A 22,177-nucleotide genomic window follows, 5' to 3' on the forward strand; every position below is an offset into this window, starting at 1 on the left:
TTAGCCTTTTAACTCTTTTTTCGACATGCTATGCTATGGCGCGTATCTATGAGTTATAACAAGCAGTTTTCATCCATTTTTGGGACGGGTCAAAATTTGACATTTTTGCCTTACTATACTATGCGATTTTTGGTCATTTTGGCACCATGCTATATTTTTGACTGTTTTAGCCTTTTTTAACCCTTTTTTTCGACATGCTATGCTATGGCGTATCTATGAGCTATAACAAGCAGTTTTCATCCATTTTTGGGACGGGTCAAAATTTGACATTTTTGCCTTACTATACTATGCGATTTTTGGTCATTTTGGCACCATGCTATATTTTAGCTTTTTTAGCCTTTTTTAACCCTTTTATTCGACACGCTATGCTATGGCGCATATCTATGAGCTATAACAAGCAGTTTTCATCCATTTTTGGGACGGGTCAAAATTTGACATTTTTTGCCTTACTATACTATGCGATTTTTGGTCATTTTGGCACCATGCTATATTTTGACTTTTTGGCCTTTTTAACCCTTTTATTCGACACGCTATGCTATGGCACCTATCTCTGAGCTATAACAAGCAGTTTTCATCCATTTTTGGGACGGGTCAAAATTTGACATTTTTTGCCTTACTATACTATGCGATTTTTGGTCATTTTGGCACCATGCTATATTTTAGCTTTTTTAGCCTTTTTAACTCTTTTTTTCGACATGCTATGCTATGGCGTATCTATGAGCTATAACAAGCAGTTTTCATCCATTTTTGGACGGGTCAAAATTTGACATTTTTTGCCTTACTATACTATGCGATTTTTGGTCATTTTGGCACCATGCTATATTTTTGCTTTTTTAGCCTTTTTTAACCCTTTTATTCGACACGCTATGCTATGGCGCATATCTATGAGCTATAACAAGCAGTTTTCATCCATTTTTGGACGGGTCAAAATTTGACATTTTTGCCTTACTATACTATGCGATTTTTGGTCATTTTGGCACCATGCTATATTTTGACTTTTTGGCCTTTTTTAATCCTTTTTTTCGACATGCTACGCTATGGCGCGTATCTATGAGCTATAACAAGCAGTTTTCATCCATTTTTGGGACGGGTCAAAATTTGACATTTTTTGCCTTACTATACTATGCGATTTTTGGTCATTTTGGCACCATGCTATATTTTGACTTTTTTAGCCTTTTTTAATCCTTTTTTTCGACATGCTATGCTATGGCGCGTATCTATGAGCTATAACAAGCAGTTTTCATCCATTTTTGGGACGGGTCAAAATTTGACATTTTTTGCCTTACTATACTATGCGATTTTTGGTCATTTTGGCACCATGCTATATTTTAGCTTTTTAGCCTTTTTAACTCTTTTTTCGACATGCTACGCTATGGCACGTATCTATGAGCTATAACAAGCAGTTTTCATCCATTTTTGGGACGGGTCAAAATTTGACATTTTTTGCCTTACTATACTATGCGATTTTTGGTCATTTTGGCACCATGCTATATTTTGACTTTTGGCCTTTTTTAACTCTTTATTCGACATGCTATGCTATGGCGCATATCTATGAGCTATAACAAGCAGTTTTCATCCATTTTTGGGACGGGTCAAAATTTGACATTTTTGCCTTACTATACTATGCGATTTTGGTCATTTTGGCACCATGCTATATTTTGACTTTTTAGCCTTTTTAACCCTTTTTTTTCGACATGCTATGCTATGGCGCGTATCTATGAGCTATAACAAGCAGTTTTCATCCATTTTTGGGACGGGTCAAAATTTGACATTTTTGCCTTACTATACTATGCGATTTTTTGGTCATTTTGGCACCATGCTATATTTATGACTTTTTGGCCTTTTTTAACTCTTTTTTTCGACATGCTACGCTATGGCGCGTATCTATGAGCTATAACAAGCAGTTTTCATCCATTTTTGGGACGGGTCAAAATTTGACATTTTGCCTTACTATACTATGCGATTTTTGGTCATTTTGGCACCATGCTATATTTTGCCTATTTGGCCTTTTTTAACCCTTTTATTCGACATGCTATGCTATGGCACGTATCTATGAGCTATAACAAGCAGTTTTCATCCATTTTTGGGACGGGTCAAAATTTGACATTTTTTGCCTTACTATACTATGCGATTTTTGGTCATTTTGGCACCATGCTATATTTTAGCTTTTTAGCCTTTTTTAATCCTTTTTTTTCGACATGCTATGCTATGGCGCATATCTATGAGTTATAACAAGCAGTTTTCATCCATTTTTGGGACGGGTCAAAATTTGACATTTTTGCCTTACTATACTATGCGATTTTTGGTCATTTTGGCACCATGCTATATTTTGACTTTTTTAGCCTTTTTTAACCCTTTTATTCGACACGCTATGCTATGGCACGTATCTATGAGTTATAACAAGCAGTTTTCATCCATTTTTGGGACGGGTCAAAATTTGACATTTTTTGCCTTACTATACTATGCGATTTTTGGTCATTTTGGCACCATGCTATATTTTAGCTTTTTTAGCCTTTTTAACTCTTTTTTTCGACACGCTATGCTATGGCGCTTATCTATGAGCTATAACAAGCAGTTTTCATCCATTTTTGGGACGGGTCAAAATTTGACATTTTTGCCTTACTATACTATGCGATTTTTGGTCATTTTGGCACCATGCTATATTTATGACTTTTTAGCCTTTTTAACTCTTTTTTTATTCGACATGCTATGCTATGGCGCATATCTATGAGCTATAACAAGCAGTTTTCATCCATTTTGGGACGGGTCAAAATTTGACATTTTTGCCTTACTATACTATGCGATTTTTGGTCATTTTGGCACCATGCTATATTTTGACTTTTTTGCCTTTTTTAACTCTTTTTTTTCGACATGCTATGTTATGGCGCGTATCTTTGAGCTATAACAAGCAGTTTTCATCCATTTTTGGGACGGGTCAAAATTTGACATTTTTTGCCTTACTATACTATGCGATTTTTGGTCATTTTGGCACCATGCTATATTTTAGCTTTTTTAGCCTTTTTTAACTCTTTTTTTCGACATGCTATGCTATGGCGCGTATCTATGAGTTATAACAAGCAGTTTTCATCCATTTTTGGGACGGGTCAAAATTTGACATTTTTTGCCTTACTATACTATGCGATTTTGGTCATTTTGGCACCATGCTATATTTTAGCTTTTTAGCCTTTTTAATCCTTTTTTTCGACATGCTATGCTATGGCGTATCTCTGAGTTATAACAAGCAGTTTTCATCCATTTTTGGGACGGGTCAAAATTTGACATTTTTGCCTTACTATACTATGCGATTTTGGTCATTTTGGCACCATGCTATATTTTGACTTTTGGGCTTTTTAACCCTTTTTTTTCGACATGCTATGCTATGGCGCGTATCTCTGAGCTATAACAAGCAGTTTTCATCCATTTTTGGGAGGGGTCAAAATTTGACATTTTTTGCCTTACTATACTATGCGATTTTTGGTCATTTTGGCACCATGCTATATTTTGACTTTTTGGGCTTTTTTAACCCTTTTATTCGACACGCTATGCTATGGCACGTATCTATGAGCTATAACAAGCAGTTTTCATCCATTTTTGGGACGGGTCAAAATTTGACATTTTTTGCCTTACTATACTATGCGATTTTTGGTCATTTTGGCACCATGCTATATTTTGACTTTTTGGGCTTTTTTAACTCTTTTTTTCGACATGCTATGCTATGGCGCGTATCTGTGAGCTATAACAAGCGATTTTCATCCATTTTTGGGACGGGTCAAAATTTGACATTTTTTGCCTTACTATACTATGCGATTTTTGGTCATTTTGGCACCATGCTATATTTTAGCTTTTTTAGCCTTTTTTAACTCTTTTTTTCGACATGCTATGCTATGGCACGTATCTATGAGCTATAACAAGCAGTTTTCATCCATTTTTGGGACTGGTCAAAATTTGACATTTTTTGCCTTACTATACTATGCGATTTTTGGTCATTTTGGCACCATGCTATATTTTAGCTTTTTTAGCCTTTTTTAATCCTTTCTTTCGACATGCTATGCTATGGTGCGTATCTATGAGTTATAACAAGCAGTTTTCATCCATTTTTGGGACGGGTCAAAATTTGACATTTTTTGCCTTACTATACTATGCGATTTTTGGTCATTTTGGCACCATGCTATATTTTGACTTTTTGGGGTTTTTTAGCCTTTTTTTTTTTTTGGCATGCTACGCTATGGCGCGTATCTATGAGCCAAAACAAGCGGTTTGCAGCCATTTTTGGGACGGGTCAAAATTTGACATTTTTTGCCTTACTATACTATGCGATTTTTGGTCATTTTGGCACCATGCTATATTTTGACTTTTTAGCCTTTTTTAACTCTTTTTTTCGACATACTACGCTATGGCGTGTATCTATGAGTTATAACAAGCAGTTTTCATCCATTTTTGGGACGGGTCAAAATTTGACATTTTTTGCCTTACACTCAAAGGACTTTCCCACTACACTGTCACATTCACACACTGGTGGCCGAGGCTATCATATAAGGTTCTGCCTGCTACTCAGTAAACATTATCATGCACTCACAACCCTCACAAAGCATCAGGAGCAATTTGACATTCAGTATCCTGAAGATACTCCAACATGTTACTTAGTAGAGTTGGGGATTGAACCTCTGACCTTCTGATTAAAGGACAACCCACTCTACCTCTGAGCCACAGTTGCCCAGCAGTCAGAACATCAATGTCCCCAAATGAGGACATCCTTTTTTAGCTAGGATAACATGAAATGCATACCAAACAAAAAGCCTCTGGTACTCAAACACTCCCCAGGTGATGTCAGTTAAGCCTAGAGAGTTCAGGATTAGGGTTTAGGTTTAGGTTATTTGTTTATGGAAATATTACATTAATAAATGTAAATGGACTCAAGAGAAACCAAAATACAATGATTCAAAATAGAAACAGGACTTAATATCAAAAAAATACACAGACTAAAAGATGGCAAAGCTGAGAAAACACTTGACATTTGTGAAACTTTTTGTTTGATACTTTGGCTTCATATCCCTAATGTATTTATGTATATAGTAGTATATAGTTTGTCCTGCATGGTTTTTGTTTGTTTTGTCTTTTTTTGTTTTTGTCACATTTTGCTTGCTATGTTCTGTTTGTTTTCTTTTCATTTTTTGTTGTTTGGTACTTAATTGAATCCCTAATATGCTTGAATCATGTATGAAATGAAAAATAAAATGAAAGGCAAAAAAAGATTAGGGTTTATGTGGGACATTTGGAGGTGAAAACGACCGCTGAATGTTCTGATGATGTTATGGAGAAGGATGAGTGAATACTGGAGCTAAGGAGCGCTACTCTTCATGGAGGAGAAGCTGGCGTCCTCTGGTGTCCAAAATATAAAGTGCATCCTGTCAAGTGTTAGAGGCACATTTTTGTGTACTTTTTAAATGTTACATAATTTCAGCTCTTCTTGGTAGCTTAGACTCATTTCAAACTAAATTTTATTTTGGATTCTGAGACATGATGTGCAGTTTGAGTTGCTCCTGTTGGATGAACAGCACCGGAGTTTGTGTCCACAGCTCTCCACAGGTATTAAATCACTTGTCCATAAACAATCAACACTATCAGTCTATAGCTGTCAACATATATCGTTAGAAAGTCACAGAGCTCACTAAGAAATATCTGATTTAACATTACTTATTAGATTCTTTGTTTTAGCAAACCTACACTGAAACTAGTAACAATAGTCCGTCTTCTTAGCACTAAAAACACTGAGCATGTTTTACTCTAATAACAGAACTTTACTTATAAATCATGTAGATACAAGTCACACATTTCACTTATGTTTATGTAACAATGTTTGTGACTAACATTTTCAGTAATTTACAGACTTTCAATGAAAAAAGACAGAAAAATCAATTTGTATAAAATTACTTAAAATGTAAAAAAAACTATCAGTTTAATTATTTCAACCATTGTGAAGCTTTATCAGAGTACTCAAATGTGCAAATACTATGGTAAAATGATTGGCATCTTTTTGAGATCCAGAAAATCGGCTGAAATCTTTAAACACTGCCTGTCAATCACTGACAACAGATGGTCAAAGGAAACAACAAGTGGAATATGTCATTTCATTAACTCTACAAACAAACTGCAAATCATGTAGAAACCATGTTGGCTTTTCACATTGCATTTACAGCAACTGAAAGATAGAGTTGAGTAACTTTTAGAATATAACAATACCAATACTAACGGGCGTAGCTACTTTGACGTCAGCTATTGGTTGTTGGAGAAATCTGAATCAGATTAGTTGATACCTTACTATCTGATCAGCAACGAGAAATCTTCTGTTCTTCCCGACAGCCCCTGTCATCGAGGACAGCACGACTTTGTAATTTATATACGTCACAACGTATTTAAACATGCAAAGACATGTTCATGCTGCATCAATCCTTGGGTGCTCAACATGCTAGCCAACTTAGCCGCTTCCACCTAAACCCCTCTACATTTACACAAAAACCATGTAAATGTTCCAACAACACACACTGTCTCTATACATACAGTACACTGCGCAGGATCGCATGACAACCCTCAAAATAGCTTTTACTTCACACCATCCACACAAACGACTCTTCAAAAGAATCCCTAAAAGTATCACACAGCACCGGCCGGTCGTCTGCACACACAAAGCAGATCATCAAAACCACAGACAAACTCCCCTTTGTGCATTTACAACTAAAGATTGTGTTTAAGCTTTGCTGTTCTTTTGGTGAGGACTTGTGTCTGGTCACATAAAACTGCTAGATTGGCGTAATCCTGAGTGCCACTGCTTCCTCCGATCTTTAGTAGTCAGTTAACTTGGAGGTTTTCAAAGGAAATTCACTTTAAAACTGTACATTGTTTTCAGGCGAGGACAAAAACGCTCATTTTTTGAGACCTAGTGGCTTCTATACTGATGCTTACATCTGAGATTTATTCTATATTCAAGTAAATACATTTTCGAGTAAAGATCTGAGAAAGCGGATCAGTGAAAAGGAGGCTCTAACAGGAGGAGATCCTCCCTCCCACAGAGAAAACAGAGACACTGAGGAACCAGACCAACCAAACCAGAACCTAAACCCAGGATAAAGAGGTTCGGTGAATGTGGTGTTGAAGGTGTGGAGGTGGATCAGAGTGTCAGATGAAACTCTGTAGAAGGACAGAGTGCCGGCAGGATAGTCCACATACACTGCTACTCTACCAGAGGAGGAGGAGGAGGAGGAGGAGGAGGAGGTGGTGAAGGAGGTGGTGATGGGTGTTCTGCTGTTATTGTGCCAGACGGAGTAACCGACGTCAGAGCAGAACAGACTCCATGACTGATTATTCCATCCAAACACACAGTCTTCTCTGTCCCCTCTCCTTCTGATTCCTCTGTAACTCACTGATATATCGACCTCTCCGCTCCACTCCACCTCCCAGTAACAGCAACCAGTCAGACCATTTGTACACAGCACCTGAGGCCAGTAGTTGAATCTGTCGGGATGATCAGGATAGCACTGATCCTCTGCCACATGAGTCACCTTCATGTCGTCATCAGACAGTTTGAGGTTTCTGTGTATTGTGTTTTTGTCGAGTGTGAGCTCACAAGAATCTGATAGAATAAGACATAAGCAGCTGCAGTTAATAATCTATGGTACCACAGATTTAAATGAGTGAGGTCATTTAGAAAAAATAAACACTTACACTTTTTCAGACCTGGTCTCAGCCACTGGACTCCACCAGGCTCCACCCTGAAAGGAGGAAAGGGCCAGACCACAACATTGTCTTTCAGCATTGAAACAGGCACAATATCAACCATTACAGCCTCTGGGAACCCAAATCACCAAAAAATGTGTCAATATGTAATTTGGGGTTTTACATGCATACTGCAAACATGTGACAGTGCAGTACTGTGATTACATAAAAAGTGTTTTAACAATTCAATAATGTGAAGCAGTTTATTTAATTTCCACTGGGTGTTCATGCCCAGGCTCACAAAAAGGCCTGTCTGTGACAACCAATCACACCTTTTAAAACAGTGCATCACACCTAGCAACAGGTCAAACACACCTCCTCATTAAGGTAAAGGTTTCTGTCCCTTCCTTACTCAGACTTGCTCTAAGATTTTTTTTAAATCACTCCTAAGGTAGAAATACTTGCTAGAAGTTTTTAAGCTAAGTTGGGCGCTCTCTGAGCCTATTCTCATAATGTTCATGAATACAGCCCCCGTTTTTTTGAGGTCAGGTTGATGTGTCATGGTATAGAAACCAAACTGACACTGTTACAGAAAAGACGTTACTACCTCCTCTATCAGACTGATTGTTTTTGGTTACAACAGGCCTCTTCATACCTGAGAGCGTCCAGTCTCCACTGTTGATCCTCCAGTCCAGCAGTCAGAAGTTTCACTCCCGAGTCTCCTGGATGGTTGTAGCTCAGGTCCAGCTCTTTCAGATGGGAGGGGTTGGATCTCAGAGCTGAAGCCAGAGCAGCACAGCCTTCCTCTGTGATCAGACAGCCTGACAGCCTGCAAACACACAAAACAATACACATCATCTAAGGGTACAATGTGATGTGGAAGTTAGCGCGTTTATTACAGTTGTCCCTGTTAAGTCATCTAAACCTAATACTTTTAGCCATTACTTAACAATTAAAACGACCATCCTCTGTAAGACTTTTATTATGGTTAGGCACATGACATCAGAGTTGGCAATGTTCAACATCTCCATTGTGGAGCCTGCTGCTAAAAGTTGCGGTGGTATGGTTGCTAGTCTTTGTTGTGCCGTAACTTAAGAACCTGCTGGAGGACGCCAGTGCTGCAGCGGACAGTCAAGCTAAAGAAGGAGGCCTTTTGCACTTCTTGAATGGTCCAGGGGTCTGCTGAAGCATCACAGAAAGGAAGGATTTTAGGGAGGTTATGAAGAAGGACTTTTGGTTGACCCAAAGGAAGTTCTGGCAAACCAAGACTTTGCTCAGATTGTTTTCATCAGGCAGAAGTGCTGACCCAGACTGGGGATATTGTGCTATCAATTTATGGAAAGAGCCCTTTGAAGAACTCCTGAATCTAACCAACACATCCTCTGTGAGAACAACTTGAGGGGAGCCTCTCCCATGTTCATGGCGGAGGTCTCTGTGGTCGTCTTGAAGTTCCTTAGTAGGAAGTCAGCAGGTGTGAATGAGATCCGCCCTGAGATGCTGAAGGCTCTGGACATTGTTCATTGTCTTGGCTGCACGCTGCTTCAGTGTGAGAGACACTGCCTGTGGAATAGCAGACTGGGGTGAAGGTTCCCGATGTTAAAAAAGGAGGATACAGAAAAGAAAGGAGGCTCCAACGGACCGTCAAACTTCAGATTCAGGAGGAGCAACGCAGAGTCTGTCCTGGCCATGAAACAGTGGACCAGCTCATCACCTTTGCAGGACTGATCATGGTCACAGTAGTTTGCCCATCCAGTTAGTATGTGCTTTGTGGATTTTGATCAGGCTTAAAAGTGTTTCCCCTTGGGAAGTCCTATGGGGGTACTGTGGGAGTATCGTCACTGTTGATTAAAGTAATAAGGTGCCATTACTATGAGCCGTCTGGTCCTTATATGACCAAAGTGAGACCTTTGTCTGTATATTCGGCACAAACTCAAACATATTCTCAGTGTTGGTTGTCCGTTGTTGCCAGTTATGTTTGTGATACTAATGGACAGGATCTCAAGGCGAAGCCAGGCAGAGTAGTGTCCTGTTGGTAACCTCAGAGTTGATTAGAAACTGATTAGATAAAAAGCTGCATGTCATAGACTCCTAATAAAGTTTGTACAAACATTAAACTCTGTATAAGACACTCCTTCAGATGCTCACACTTGGCTACAGTGCAGAAATCCAAACCATTGTGGCACATAGGGGCTGTTCATGTGGACATAAAAATGAAAAGTATTTTTCAGCTCCAAAACAACCATTCTTACTCCCTCACTGGGCTTCAAACCACTTTAGAGTAAGGGATTGTTTGAAAAATAAGTAAATGGTGGTTAACCACATAACAGCTGGAGTGGACACACCCGAAAATTTACTGAAATTACTTTCACACCACCAGTGACACTGCTCTGAAATTAGAAGAAACTAAATGAGTTTAAAAGAAAAATGTCTATTTTATAACTGGCTGTATGTGTTTTACTTTGGGTCAGTTACAAAGTTCTTGACTCAGGTTTGAGTTGTAAAATTTCTCTGTTGTGTTTCGAGTTTAAAAGCAGCAGCAGAAGAAAACATGTCATCATGGAAAGTTATTTAAAGGTGTCACCTGAGAGTTTCCAGTGTACAGTTTGGATTCTTCAGTCCAGTAGCCAGCAGCTTCACTCCTGAGTCCTGCAGGTTGTTGTCACTCAGGTCCAGCTTTCTTAGACTAGAGGCCGGGGAGCTGAGGACCGACGACAGAGCTTCACAGCTTTTCTCTGAAAGGCTACAGCCACTCAATCTTGAGAGAGACAATGAATGGAGAATGTAAGAAGTTACCCACTCCTCCCGTCCTCTTGAAAAGACAGTGTAATATGCATAAATTCACTGGTTTTTGGTCTCTGTACTTACAGAGCTTTGTTGGAGGCTTTGACCACTGGCAGCAGCCTCAGAAGAGCCTCCTCTGAAGCAGAGTATTTCTTCAGGTCAAACACGTCCAGATCTTCCTCTGATGACAGTAAGATGAAGACCAGCGCTGACCACTGAGCTGGAGACAGTTCATCTGTAGAGAGACTTCCTGATCTCAGATGGTGTTGGATCTTCTCCACCAGAGAGCGATCATTCAGTTCATTCAGACAGTGGAACAGATTGATGCTTTTCTCTGCAGAGATATTTTCCTCAAACTTCATCTTGATGTACTGGACTGTTTCTTGATTGGCCTTTGAGCCACTGCTTTTCTGTCTCAACAGGCCTCGTAGTAAAGTCTGATTGGTCTGCAATGAAAGTCCCAGGAGGAAGCGAAGGAACAAGTCCAGGTGTCCATTTGGACTCTTTAAGGCCTGGTCCACAGCACTCTGGTGGAACTGTGTCTCTGCAGATTCATCTTTTCTTGTTTCGGACTGTTGGGAGGTTGTTTGTTCCTCTGCCATCAGATTGACTCCAGAGTTGATGAAGGTCAGATGGACATGAAGAGCAGCCAGAAACTCCTGAACACTCAGATGGATGAAGCAGAAGACCTTGTACTGGTACAGTCCTCTCTCCTCTTTAAAGACCTGTGTGAACACTCCTGAGTACACTGAGGCTGCTCTGGTATCGATGCCACACTCTGTCAGATCTGATTCGTAGAAGATCAGGTTGCCTTTCTGCAGCTGCTCAAATGCCAGTTTTCCCAAAGACATTATCATTTTCCTGCTTTTTTTACTCAACTGTGGCTCTGTGTCAGCTCTTTTATCATATTTGATGGTTTTCTGTTTGGTCTGAACCACCAAGAAGTAGATGTACAGCTCAGTCAGGGTCTTGGGCAGCTCTTCTGTCTTTCTGGTCTTCAACACGTCCTCCAGGACTGTAGCGGTGATCCAGCAGAAGACTGGGATGTGGCACATGATGTGGAGGCTTCGGGATGTCTTGATGTGGGAGATTATTTTTCCAGCCCGCTCCTCATCTCTGAACCTCTTCCTGAAGTACTCCTCCTTCTGTGGGTCGGTGAACCCTCTGACCTCTGTCACCATGTCAACACACTCAGGAGGGATCTGATTGGCTGCTGCAGGTCGTGTGGTTATCCAGAGGCGAGCGGAGGGAAGCAGTTTCCCCCTGATGAGGTTTGTCAGCAGCACATCCACTGAGGTGGACTCTGTGACGTCAGTCAGGATCTCGTTGTTGCGGAAGTCCAGAGGAAGTCGACACTCATCCAGACCGTCAAAGATGAAGACGACCTGGAAGTCTTCAAACCTGCAGATTCCTGCTTCTTTGGTTTCAGTAAAGAAGTGATGAACAAGCTCCACCAAGCTGTACTTTTTCTCTTTCAGCACATTCAGCTCTCTGAACGTGAATGGAAACGTGAACTGGATGTCCTGGTTGGCTTTGTCTTCAGCCCAGTCCAGAGTGAACTTCTGTGTTAGGACCGTTTTCCCGATGCCAGCCACTCCCTTCGTCATCACTGTTCTGATCAGTTCGTCTCGTCCAGATGAGCCTTTAAAGATGTCTTCTTGTCTGATTGTTGTTTCTGGTCTGTCTGGTTTCTTGGATGCTGTTTCAATTTTTCTGACCTCATGTTCATCATTGACCTCGGCGGTCCCTCCCTCTGTGATGTAGAGCTCTGTGTAGATCTGATTCAGAAGAGTTGGGTTTCCAGCTTTTGCGATCCCCTCGAACACACACTGGAACTTTTTCTTCAAGTTAGACTTGAGTTTATGCTGACAAACTGTAACAGGATATCCTGTAAAAACATAGAACAAATGAGTTAGACGACTAAATGGTAGTTTGCCAGCAAACGGCCACAAAAAAAAGAAACATCTATCTTAACAGGCAGCCACTGTCTGTTTTAATGTTGTGGCTGATTGGTGTATATGTGGAGGAAGAGCCATCATCATACTATGCAAGGAGAACTGAGGCTGTTCTTAAGGCTTGTGGTAGCCTGACTTCACTTTGGTTTTTCTTGTATTTGTTAACATCTCTATGTCAGTCCATCTCTTTGAGATATTAGCAAATAACCCATGAATCCAGCATGTTAAATCTTTGAAGAAATCCTCTTACTGCTTTGCAGACAGTCAGCCAGCTCCTCCTGTTTCATTCTTCTGAGGAAGTGCAGTGTGATCTTCAGAAATGCCTCTCTGCTGCTCCTCCACTGCTCTTCTGCCTTGCGGTCGGACACCTCCTCATCCTCCCTCTGACTCTCTAAGCATTCTTCTGAACTCAAAGCCTTCTGGATTTTCTGCAGCTCGTTCTTCACAAAAGTGAAAATGTTCTCCTCCAACAGCTGCAACAGAATATTCAGCCAAGTGGCCAGAAAAAAAGATGACATATTAAGATCACGCAAATCACAAATGTGTTACATTTGCATGTTTCATACGTATTAAATCAACATTTATAAAGTGATGTAGAATATCAGCCAACTTTTTTCATTAGGATTTGGAGGGGGAGGCTTGATAGCATGACACCAAGATGCCTGCCGAACTGCAGACAACAACAAAAACTAATTGGTTGCGAATTAGCGAGTCATTACTGTGTTTCCAGCAAGTTTTCAGAAATCAAACATGGATGTTTTGTAGTGACTTATCACTGAATTTCCAGTGGTTTTGTAGGCATCAAACACAGATGTTCGAAGTGACCTATTTGAGGTCGACTTAATAATGACCTATCAAGTCGACCGTAACCAAGTAATCACTATATAAGAATGTGCAAATCTAACATTTTTGAAGTTTGCAGAAATGTATAATGTCAAATAATGTCTGGAGATTGAGTTGGAGTTCACTGTGAAATAAATAATCAAATTAAAATGATGGAACCATGCATTAGATCCATGGTGGAAAGACTGATAATTCAGTGGTCTAAACAGTGCAGCATGGAGATGACTGTGAACAGAATTGATGTAAAAGTCATTGCTCTACATGTACAGACCGTAAATATGGAGTCCAGCTGTTTTTGATGCTGCGGGGGAGACTGACTGCTCTCCTGGTCCACTCTGTGGAGGAATCATGAAGAATTAGCTCACATTATGTCTGTCCATACACAGCCAAACAAAGGGTCCATGAAGTGATATTTGGATGTGAAAAGTGAATCAGATGACTCCCTGTATTGGTTAAGGTTCACTAATCCTGCTGATCCCACTGAGAATCAACAGCTCAGTCGGCAGTTTGTAGCTTTCAGCTCACTGTTTTCATTAGCTGATTATTTTTAAGCTGCAATTCTTTCATGAAAAGTCTTGAAATTTAGAGCATCGGGAAACTAAAGGAATAGTTAATGCATGCAGACATGCAGAGCAGCAATAAGCAAAAGTACAAATCTATCAATCATAACGGAGATGTTGATAAAAAAATGTTACATTAGTCTCAACATCTGAGTAGTTCAGCTCGAGTAAATGTGCATGTTGTAGAGATTCTGATGGAAAAATCAGATCTTTTTTTAAATGAACAACAATAAAGTTATCCCCAGGAGGAATTCAGTTTTTACGCCTCTGTGCCGAGGCTCAGTGTGCATGTTGAAGAAAAACAAATGAGAAAAAATGTTAAATCTCGAGACAGACAACTAGCATTTCTCCCAAATGCCTTTAATCAGTTTTAAATTGTTACCTTCCATCGTCTTGTCTAAAAACAAGAGGAAGCTTCATTGAGTGATCACTCTTCATGGAAACGCAGCTGGGTTCAGATCCAGCAGATCCTGGTCTCTGATGGAGCCTGAAACAAAACCAGCACATGCAGTGTACATTTGAACGTTGGAGAAAAACTGATTAAAAATTCATGTTCAGCCTTTTATCACAGACCGCTAACTTTCATCTGAAATGTCTTTCTGTTAGCTTAAATTCTTACTTCACATCAGCAGATTGATTAAAAACAAGCGGAGGCTCCATGGACACGTCGCTCCTGACAGAAACGCAGCTGGGTTCTGGTCCAGGAGATTCTGGTCTCTGATGGGTCCTGACACATAGTCAGCAATGTTTAAAATACATGTGGGAGAAAAAAAAAGAAAAATATGTTCTTTATTTAACACAGACAGCCGTTTTTGTCACAAAAGCATTTATGTCAGTTTTAAATTCTTACCTTTTCTTAACAGATTGTCTAAAAACAAGCGGAGGCTCCATGGACGTGTCACTCTTAACAGAAATGCAGCTGGGTTCTGGTCCAGGAGATTCTGGTCTCTGAGGGGTCCTAAGACATAGTCAGAAATGTAAAGTGTGTGTGAGAAAGACAGACAGCTAAACAACAAACAAACAGACAGAAGGCAAAACAGACAAAAGTTTTTACCTTTCAGCAGCAGACTGTCGAAAAACAAGAGGGGGCTCCACTGACCGGTCACACTTGAAGAACGCACAGCTGGGTTCAGGTCCAGGATAATCCAGTCTGTGTTGCTTCTCAGGGCTTCGACACAAACAAAGAACATTTCCTGTTTTTTATTAAAACAAGCAGATAGTGCATAGAGCAAATAAAATAATGAAAAAAACACAAACCATATATATACCTATATTTCGTTTTGTGTCTTGTTTTTATCAAAGAATTGTTATTATGAAGCAGTAGAAATGTAAAGTAAAAATAACAGAAAATTAAATAAAACGTAATAATCCCAGAGAGAACATTAATACAGGTAGTGCCTAGCATTAAGAATAAGCAGAAATAATGAGAAAAATGTATTAATTACTTAAAAAAAATAAAAGAAGGGTGGTCTGAGGTGAGCTCTGACTTGGAGAAGAGTCATGGACAGTTGGAGATCTTTATCTCACCTCTGAGCTCCAGTGCTGGTTTCATGGTCCCCACACAGACTGGTTTGAGAGGGAAAGGCCTCCCCTGGTTCCTCACACTGATCCATATCAGAGCCCACGTCTTCACACAAACTCAGCACCCTGCCAGAAGAGATCACACATCATTTATAGGGCTGTCAAATTATTTTTTTAAAAAATTGCGAAAAATAACTGAATTTCAACAGTTAATTGCTATAAACTCACTTGGACGATGCTTTCTTCCTCCGGTTTTCACACAAAAAGGAAAGTGCACAAATCAGAGGCCTCAGTCGTTATCTGTCCTTTCTCAAAAACAAAAATCTAAAACAGAAAGGACAAAGTCTGTCCTACTGAGGGGATCTCTCTGTATCACATGTAATTTCTGATCATATGACGATCCTGTTCCTCATTTGCTTTCCCCTCGTAAAGAGGAACCTGGACTGTTGTCACGTGGGAGAGTGATAAGGAATACGACCTGAATGCAGCCAGCTGGAGGCACGTTTTAGGAATTTACATTTGATAACATGAGATTACTGGCACGGGCACAAAGTCCGAACAGAAGTGAATGCAAAGTGACAGATTTATCAGACGCATATACCAGGATCACACAGGGGACCTCAAAAACCACATGGAAGTCAGTTCAGGAACACTGTTAAATAGTCTGTTGCAAAGATAACATTTGAACCACTGTAGAGTTTTTTATAATTACCATTTTGAGGTTTCAGATATAATGAAATTTTGTTTCAACATGTTTGTGTATATTCTGCAGTATCACAGATAGAGCCCACGCATATGAAAACACTGAAGTGCATCCCAGCAGGGGGAGTCAACATTAAGACATTAAGGCTCGCAGGAAGAACCTGACAATCGAGTTTGTGAGAAATTGTAAGTAAGTCGGTAGTATCGGGGATTTGGGCTGAAAACTGGGCCGAACGAAAGGTAAAGAAGTGACTGAAACAGCAGATTATGAAAACAAAAAATATATTTTAATGTCATCCTTCATGTACATGAAACTTTACGGAACAATCAGGAGAGAAACAGCGTGATGCGTAGAATAATGTACAACAGATAGATATTGAATATATACACACATCAAACCAGTCTGACCAGTAAGACCAGTTAGACTGTGTTATGGGAGGACTGGTGGACAGAGAGGAGATTTTCTATTCTGCCTCAAACTTTCTTCTTCAATTCTTTTTCTTAATTACACTTAATTTCTCTGCTAATTTTCTATGAAGTTTAATTTTTAATGACTACTCTTACTTGTAACGGAGCATTTAATGGAAGTACTTTTACTTCAGTGACAAGATAGTTTTATTCTTCCACCTCCGAACATTTACACCCTCTCAGATGTGTTGGAGAAACAGACTTACGGGGACCCTCTGCAGTGACACCTCACCTGCTGCCACATGAGCGCCTGCTGCCACCTACAGTTCACTCAGAGCATTACATCCTGTCAGCGGGGGAGGGGGAGGGGAGTTTGCTTCTGTCACAGTATAAAAACATGAAAACATAATGGTTATATAAAATAAGTTAACATAAAGAGGCTGTAAAATAATTCAGATAATAAAATCCAGTGATGTCACAGAGCCATGCAGCTTTTCATGAACAAATCTACACTGTTTGGTTAAATAAACTCCACCAGCCGACCACTAATATTACTTATTACATTTATATGTACAACTGAAGTCTTTACAGTGTGTCACCATTTAAACCAGTGGAACCAGTTCGTTCATCCACACTCACATCAGCAGTTTTACTGCACGAGAACGTCGAGCTCATGAAATGTACAAGTTGTTGATATACAGATTAAAGTATCTTAAGATATTATCACGTGTATTTTTACACTTTGCAGCTTTACAGTACAGTTTGACTACAGAATATTAATATTTAGATGATTGGTCATTTTTGTTTTTGAAATAAACACGATCAAAAGTGAAGGATTTACCTACAAAATAACCATTTGTATATCAATTGCTCGCCACTTGTTACATAATTTTTATTTATAATGTCAGCAGGCTGTGCATTTAATTTTTATCCTTATTTTATCTTAATTTTACTAGTATTGTCAAGTGGGTTTTATACATTTTAAGATGCATTCTATGCTTTCTATTTTGATCTTATTTGATTTTTGCATACTGGTTTTATTATGTCTTTATGTCTTCTATGTCTTTTCATGTGAAGCACTTGGTGCATGTCATTTTTTTTTCAACATAAAGCATATTGGGCTGCATTTTTTAAAGCTTATTATTATTAGAATTATTAAATTCGTAACTGTTTTACTCAGATGCCTCCACGGTGAACGGAGAATTCATAAAAGGTGATCATGTTTCATGAAATAAAATGCACGAGTTGTGCGAGAGTTTGTAAACAAATGTTTTGAAACCTTTGTGCAGATGTTAAATGTGGAGCCTTATGATTCGGCTCGTCCATTCAGTGTGGAGGCAAACGGAAAACGTTTTCTTCACAAATTCAACATAAAGCGGTAAGCAGTAGATATACAAATCGTCATTTTGCTTGTGAAGTATTCCTTCAATGAACTCAGGTGTTTGTTTTGCATTTTAAAGCACCAAATCAACATATTGGAAGCAACTATAAGTACACACACACACACACACACACAGACACACACACACACACACACACACAGACAGTGCTGGATAATACAAAAAACAAATGACTTTAAGGTGATATCCCACTTCTCTCTCCAGGTGTTAAAAAATAAAAGCCTTCAGTGTCCCCACAGTGTCCCCACAGTGTCCCCACAGGGTGCTGCGTGAAGTCTGACAAACGTCCTCAGGTGATGTCACCTGAGTCAGCGTCGGCTGAAGACGACACGCTTGTAAAGTGTGGGAAAAAAAAGAGCTTACCCATCGTCTGTAGCCCGCTGCTCATCTCTGCTGCACGTTAGAGGCTCCAGGCTACATTAGACACCACAATCTGTCACACAAATGTCAGAGGGAGAGGTGCACTGTGGGTAATGCAGGCACCAGGCTTTTAATTTATTTTTTTTTTAAAAAATACCAAAAAAAAAATTAAAAAATTTGGCTGCATTAACTTAGATCCATTTATCAGCTGCAGATGTGTGACAATAAATCTGAAAAAAATTGGCTTGATGTCTTAACATGGGAAGAAGGCAATGAGCAATGAAAGAAGGAATAAACAAAAAATAAGCAAGAAATTAGTGAAAAGTGAGAAAAACCTACTTGAAAATAAATTTAAAAAAAAAAAAGGTTATAAAAAAATAAACAAACAAGGAAATAACCCAGATAAAGTGCTTTAAAAATTATCATAATTTCATAACATAATTTTTAATATGTAATTATGATCATTATAAACGTATCTTTTTTCTTTTAATTTTTTTTTCTAAATATACTGATTTCTTGCAGTTTGTAGAACATTTCTTGCAGAGTTGTTCATTGCCTTTTTTCCATGTTTTCACAGAAAATTGCACCAATGTGCTTATGGTCAAATACTTGTGAAAGAATTATGAAAGGAAATTGAGAAAAGTGATGCAGCCCTCGGTTTCCAAACATCCGCTGTGTTACAGAAAGTGTGCAAAAAGAGCTGAAGACACTGACTGTACACAGCATGCATTAAATTCTGACGACAGACGACAGTGAGCTTGTTATTTGGCATTAAAAGAATACAAAGATATGTCACATAATAATATACAATGTATAATAACATAATAGCTTCAGTCTGTTCTTACAGTATCTTTTGAATTCTCCTGTTTTCACCCAAATCTACGACCTGCTCCTTCACTCTGCTTCACTCAGTCGCTCAGCAACAAACCAACAGTGATGTCACTCTGACGGTGAGTCAGGTGACCTCTCAGCCAATCACACGGTGCCGCTCAGAGTCAAGGATGCGTCCTTGGTTGGATGGAGGCTGGGCACGACTCCTTCCTTGAAGTTTGTGAACAAATATTGGAGTGCCCGCAATGATGTAGCTCTCAATAATGTAATAATCTGCAGAAAATTTAATAAAACATTGTTCTTAATCTGATCGAAATTTTAATAACAGCTAATAATTTAATAACTTGACCATTTTTTTTAAAAATAAAAAGTCTGACTTAAATCATAATAATGGCATAGCTTTAAGGTGTTGTTTTTAAATAACTGATGTAATACAATGTAATTTAAGATTTTTTTTTTTTTTAAAAAGTATGCTTTTATTCTCTAAAATGTGAATTGTGCAAATATGCAAAATTTCTAACAGCTGCAGGACTGGTAGTTTATCACTTTATTTTATTTTATTATATTATTTTATTGATGTTTGTTGAAATACTTTTTTATTGAAGTATTTCAGTTAATTTATAATCTGTCATTATTATATAAATTATCATTGCTGTTACTGTTCATTGTTTATTGTCTTTGTCTGTGGGAAAGTGTGACTGTATGAGGGGATATATATTTGCACACTGATGTACATGTTTTGATATACACTTAAAATTATCATAAAATATTGTTTAAAAATGTTATTACAATATCATTTGGGGCATTTTATTACATTATTGGTCAGTTTATTATATTATTGGGTTTTATTACATTTTCAATCAAGTTGAGTGCAAATATTATTATATTTTCAGGCAGTTTTTACATTATTGGGTGCTACAGGCCGCACCTTCATTTCCAGAAACTTGTGTGCAAAGAATTGCTCATTTCATGCCTAAAGACAAATGCGTCCTGGAAAAGTCTTGGTCCTCTGGAAAATTCGAAGGATCCTTGACATCGGAACAGTCCCTCAGCAGGGTTTGATGACGCAGTCTTCTTGAAATTCAACCGTTTTAGGATCCGTCCTCGACTCTGAGAAGCACCGACAGAGTCCTCTGCTCCATCTCTCCGTTTTCACTTTCTGCGTTCCAACGGAAACAATCAGAGTCTTAAAGTGTTTAATTCTGTCTTTTCCTTAGAGTTGATGGTTTGATTCCCGCTCACCGGAGGTAAAGCAAGGCACCAACACTTCCAGGGTTGGACTGTTTGTAAATGTCTTCATCAGTTTCTCCTAAATCTTCAGGGTTTTTTCCAGTTCGAGAGATCAGGATGAGATCTGAGAGCAGAATCTTTAGTTATTCGAAGGCGTCTTTCATAGTCTGAGGGAGTTGATTACACATTAGAGGGTAAAAATAAATCCTTTTTCACGGTGTTTCTCCGTGTTGTAAATGTCCTCCTGGCTCCTTATTGAAAGTTTCTGTAAAGGGTCTAATCATGGATCACATGCTGCTGTCGTCGCAATAAAACTGATTCCCTCCCGACTCCGCCAGACTCTGTAGAAAATTACATAGATTTTGAGCTGCAATAAAACCTCCTTTTCTCTCAGACATCATACGGCCTCTCCTCCTCCTCCTGCTCCTGCTGCTCCTCCTCCTCCTCGTTCTTCTTGGTGAAAGCAGACGACAGCTCCTGCAGGAGCAGCTCCTGTGACGGCGTACAGACTCCCTGCAGCTGCTGTCTCCTCCTCACTGCAGGCGGTTGGGGGGCGTTCAAGTCTTCCCCATCACCTCCTCCGCTGCTGCTGCCTCCGCTCTGATCCAGAGTGTCCACGGAGCCGTCGCTGGAAGAGACCGGGTCGGGGACGATTATGTGCTCCACGTGTCTGGCTTCCACGGGAACCAGTCTGAGCGGAGGGTGGTCCGGGACCTCCTGGGTCTCTGCGGCGCTGCTGGACAGGAAGCTGGTCTCCAGAGATTTTAGGACCTGCAGACCGAAGTCCCCGACCTCCTCGTAGAGCGGCTCGGGGAGGTCAGGAGACTCCGAACGCTCCTCGAACGAGTCCTGCTGCACCTTCATGGGCTAAAGGTGAACAGATATATAAACATATATAGTGTATATATAATTATTAATAATGCATTCAATCATTTTCCTCCAAAAGAAAATGGTCACAAAGTACAAAATAAAAATATAAAATACCCCCAAAGACACACATAAAGGTATAAAATACAAAAGCATAACATAAGCACAATTAAAATTATAAAATATATATTGCAAATTAAAAACATGAAATGCTCCTAAAGTATTAAAAAAATGAAATCTCACAAAGTACAAATTAAAAAAATAAAGGAATCACAAGTACAGAATTAAAATATAAAATACCTAAAAAGTCTAAAAGAATGAAAAAGTCATAGTAGGAAATAAAACAAAAAAATATTAAATACTAGTAGAAATTAATTGAATAAAATACTCACAAAGTACAAACAAAAAGAAAGAAAGTAATCACAGGCATAAAAAGCTAAACTACTTAATACAGTGCTTATAAAGTACAAACTAAAAGCATAAAATACTAAATAAAATACTCACAAATTTAAAATAAGCACTGTTAGAATTAAAAAATAAAAGTTTAAAATACTTACAAAGTACAAATTAAAAGTATAAAACAATAATTAAAATACTCACAAATTAGGAAAGAAAAATATTTAATACTCAAAGTACAAATTAAAGGTAGAATATACTCACAAAGTACATGGAGAGAGTCCTTCTGTCGTGTAACTTTCTCTGCAGAGAAAAGAAAATATAAAAAGTTTCACAAATGATTGAATAATGAATCTTTTTTTTATTTCACCCTGAAGAGAAAAAGAGCTGATTCTTAACTCTCAGTGGAGCGTGTTTTAAATATCTAAAGTTGTTATCAGATCGCTCGGTTCAGAGTCAAATAAAGTAACACATTCATTCATTATCAGGATAAAACCAACAACAAACACTGCAAACAAACTCCATCTCTCAGTCTAAAATCACTTTCGTTTAAAAATTAAAAATCTAGAAATAAAAGCAGCATCAGCATCATGACACCACATAAAGGAAACAA

At 38.9% G+C, this 22,177-nt stretch overlaps 3 protein-coding genes across 7 annotated transcripts in view; all 3 read right to left on the reverse strand.

Annotated features, from left to right (window-relative positions):
* Positions 1-5,867: 5,867 nt before the first annotated feature.
* On the reverse strand, positions 5,868-10,425 carry LOC148188816 (stonustoxin subunit beta-like). 2 transcript variants are annotated; one of them, XM_088080731.1, is made up of 4 exons: positions 10,292-10,425; positions 8,366-8,539; positions 7,720-7,766; positions 5,868-7,627 (listed from the first exon to the last, which is right to left on the reverse strand). In XM_088080731.1, the coding sequence occupies exon 4, from the start codon at positions 7,560-7,562 to the stop codon at positions 6,981-6,983; it is 582 nt and encodes a 193-aa protein (XP_087936857.1). In that variant the 5' UTR covers positions 7,563-7,627; positions 7,720-7,766; positions 8,366-8,539; positions 10,292-10,425; the 3' UTR covers positions 5,868-6,980. The 2 variants fall into 2 exon arrangements, with proteins under 2 accessions (XP_087936857.1, XP_087936858.1); XM_088080732.1 differs by lacking the exon at positions 10,292-10,425 and having other exon boundaries at positions 8,366-10,273.
* Positions 10,288-15,773, reverse strand: LOC121947742 (protein NLRC3-like). Of its 2 annotated transcripts, XM_088080733.1 has the most exons (10): positions 15,599-15,773; positions 15,377-15,496; positions 14,904-15,017; positions 14,700-14,807; positions 14,469-14,576; positions 14,232-14,336; positions 13,561-13,624; positions 12,697-12,919; positions 10,576-12,379; positions 10,288-10,465 (listed from the first exon to the last, which is right to left on the reverse strand). In XM_088080733.1, the coding sequence occupies exons 2-10, from the start codon at positions 15,460-15,462 to the stop codon at positions 10,288-10,290; spliced, it is 2,790 nt and encodes a 929-aa protein (XP_087936859.1). In that variant the 5' UTR covers positions 15,463-15,496; positions 15,599-15,773. The 2 variants fall into 2 exon arrangements, with proteins under 2 accessions (XP_087936859.1, XP_042348779.2); XM_042492845.2 differs by lacking the exon at positions 10,288-10,465 and having other exon boundaries at positions 10,572-12,379.
* Positions 15,774-16,337: 564 nt separating this feature from the next.
* arap3 (ArfGAP with RhoGAP domain, ankyrin repeat and PH domain 3) overlaps positions 16,338-22,177 on the reverse strand; it is a 48,925-nt gene continuing 43,085 nt past the window's right edge. For all 3 annotated transcript variants that reach the window (XM_088080730.1, XM_088080729.1, XM_088080728.1), the window contains 2 exons: positions 21,829-21,867; positions 16,338-21,168 (listed from right to left, as the gene is read on the reverse strand). In XM_088080730.1, the coding sequence (XP_087936856.1) occupies positions 20,692-21,168; positions 21,829-21,867 (516 nt within the window). In that variant the 3' untranslated portion in view covers positions 16,338-20,691. The remainder of the gene's footprint in view (positions 21,169-21,828; positions 21,868-22,177) is intronic.

Source organism: Plectropomus leopardus, chromosome 8, assembly GCF_026936395.1.
Source record: "Plectropomus leopardus strain MGB_pleo_1.0 chromosome 8, ASM2693639v1, whole genome shotgun sequence".
In the NCBI taxonomy this organism is placed as follows: Eukaryota; Metazoa; Chordata; class Actinopteri; order Perciformes; family Serranidae; genus Plectropomus; species Plectropomus leopardus.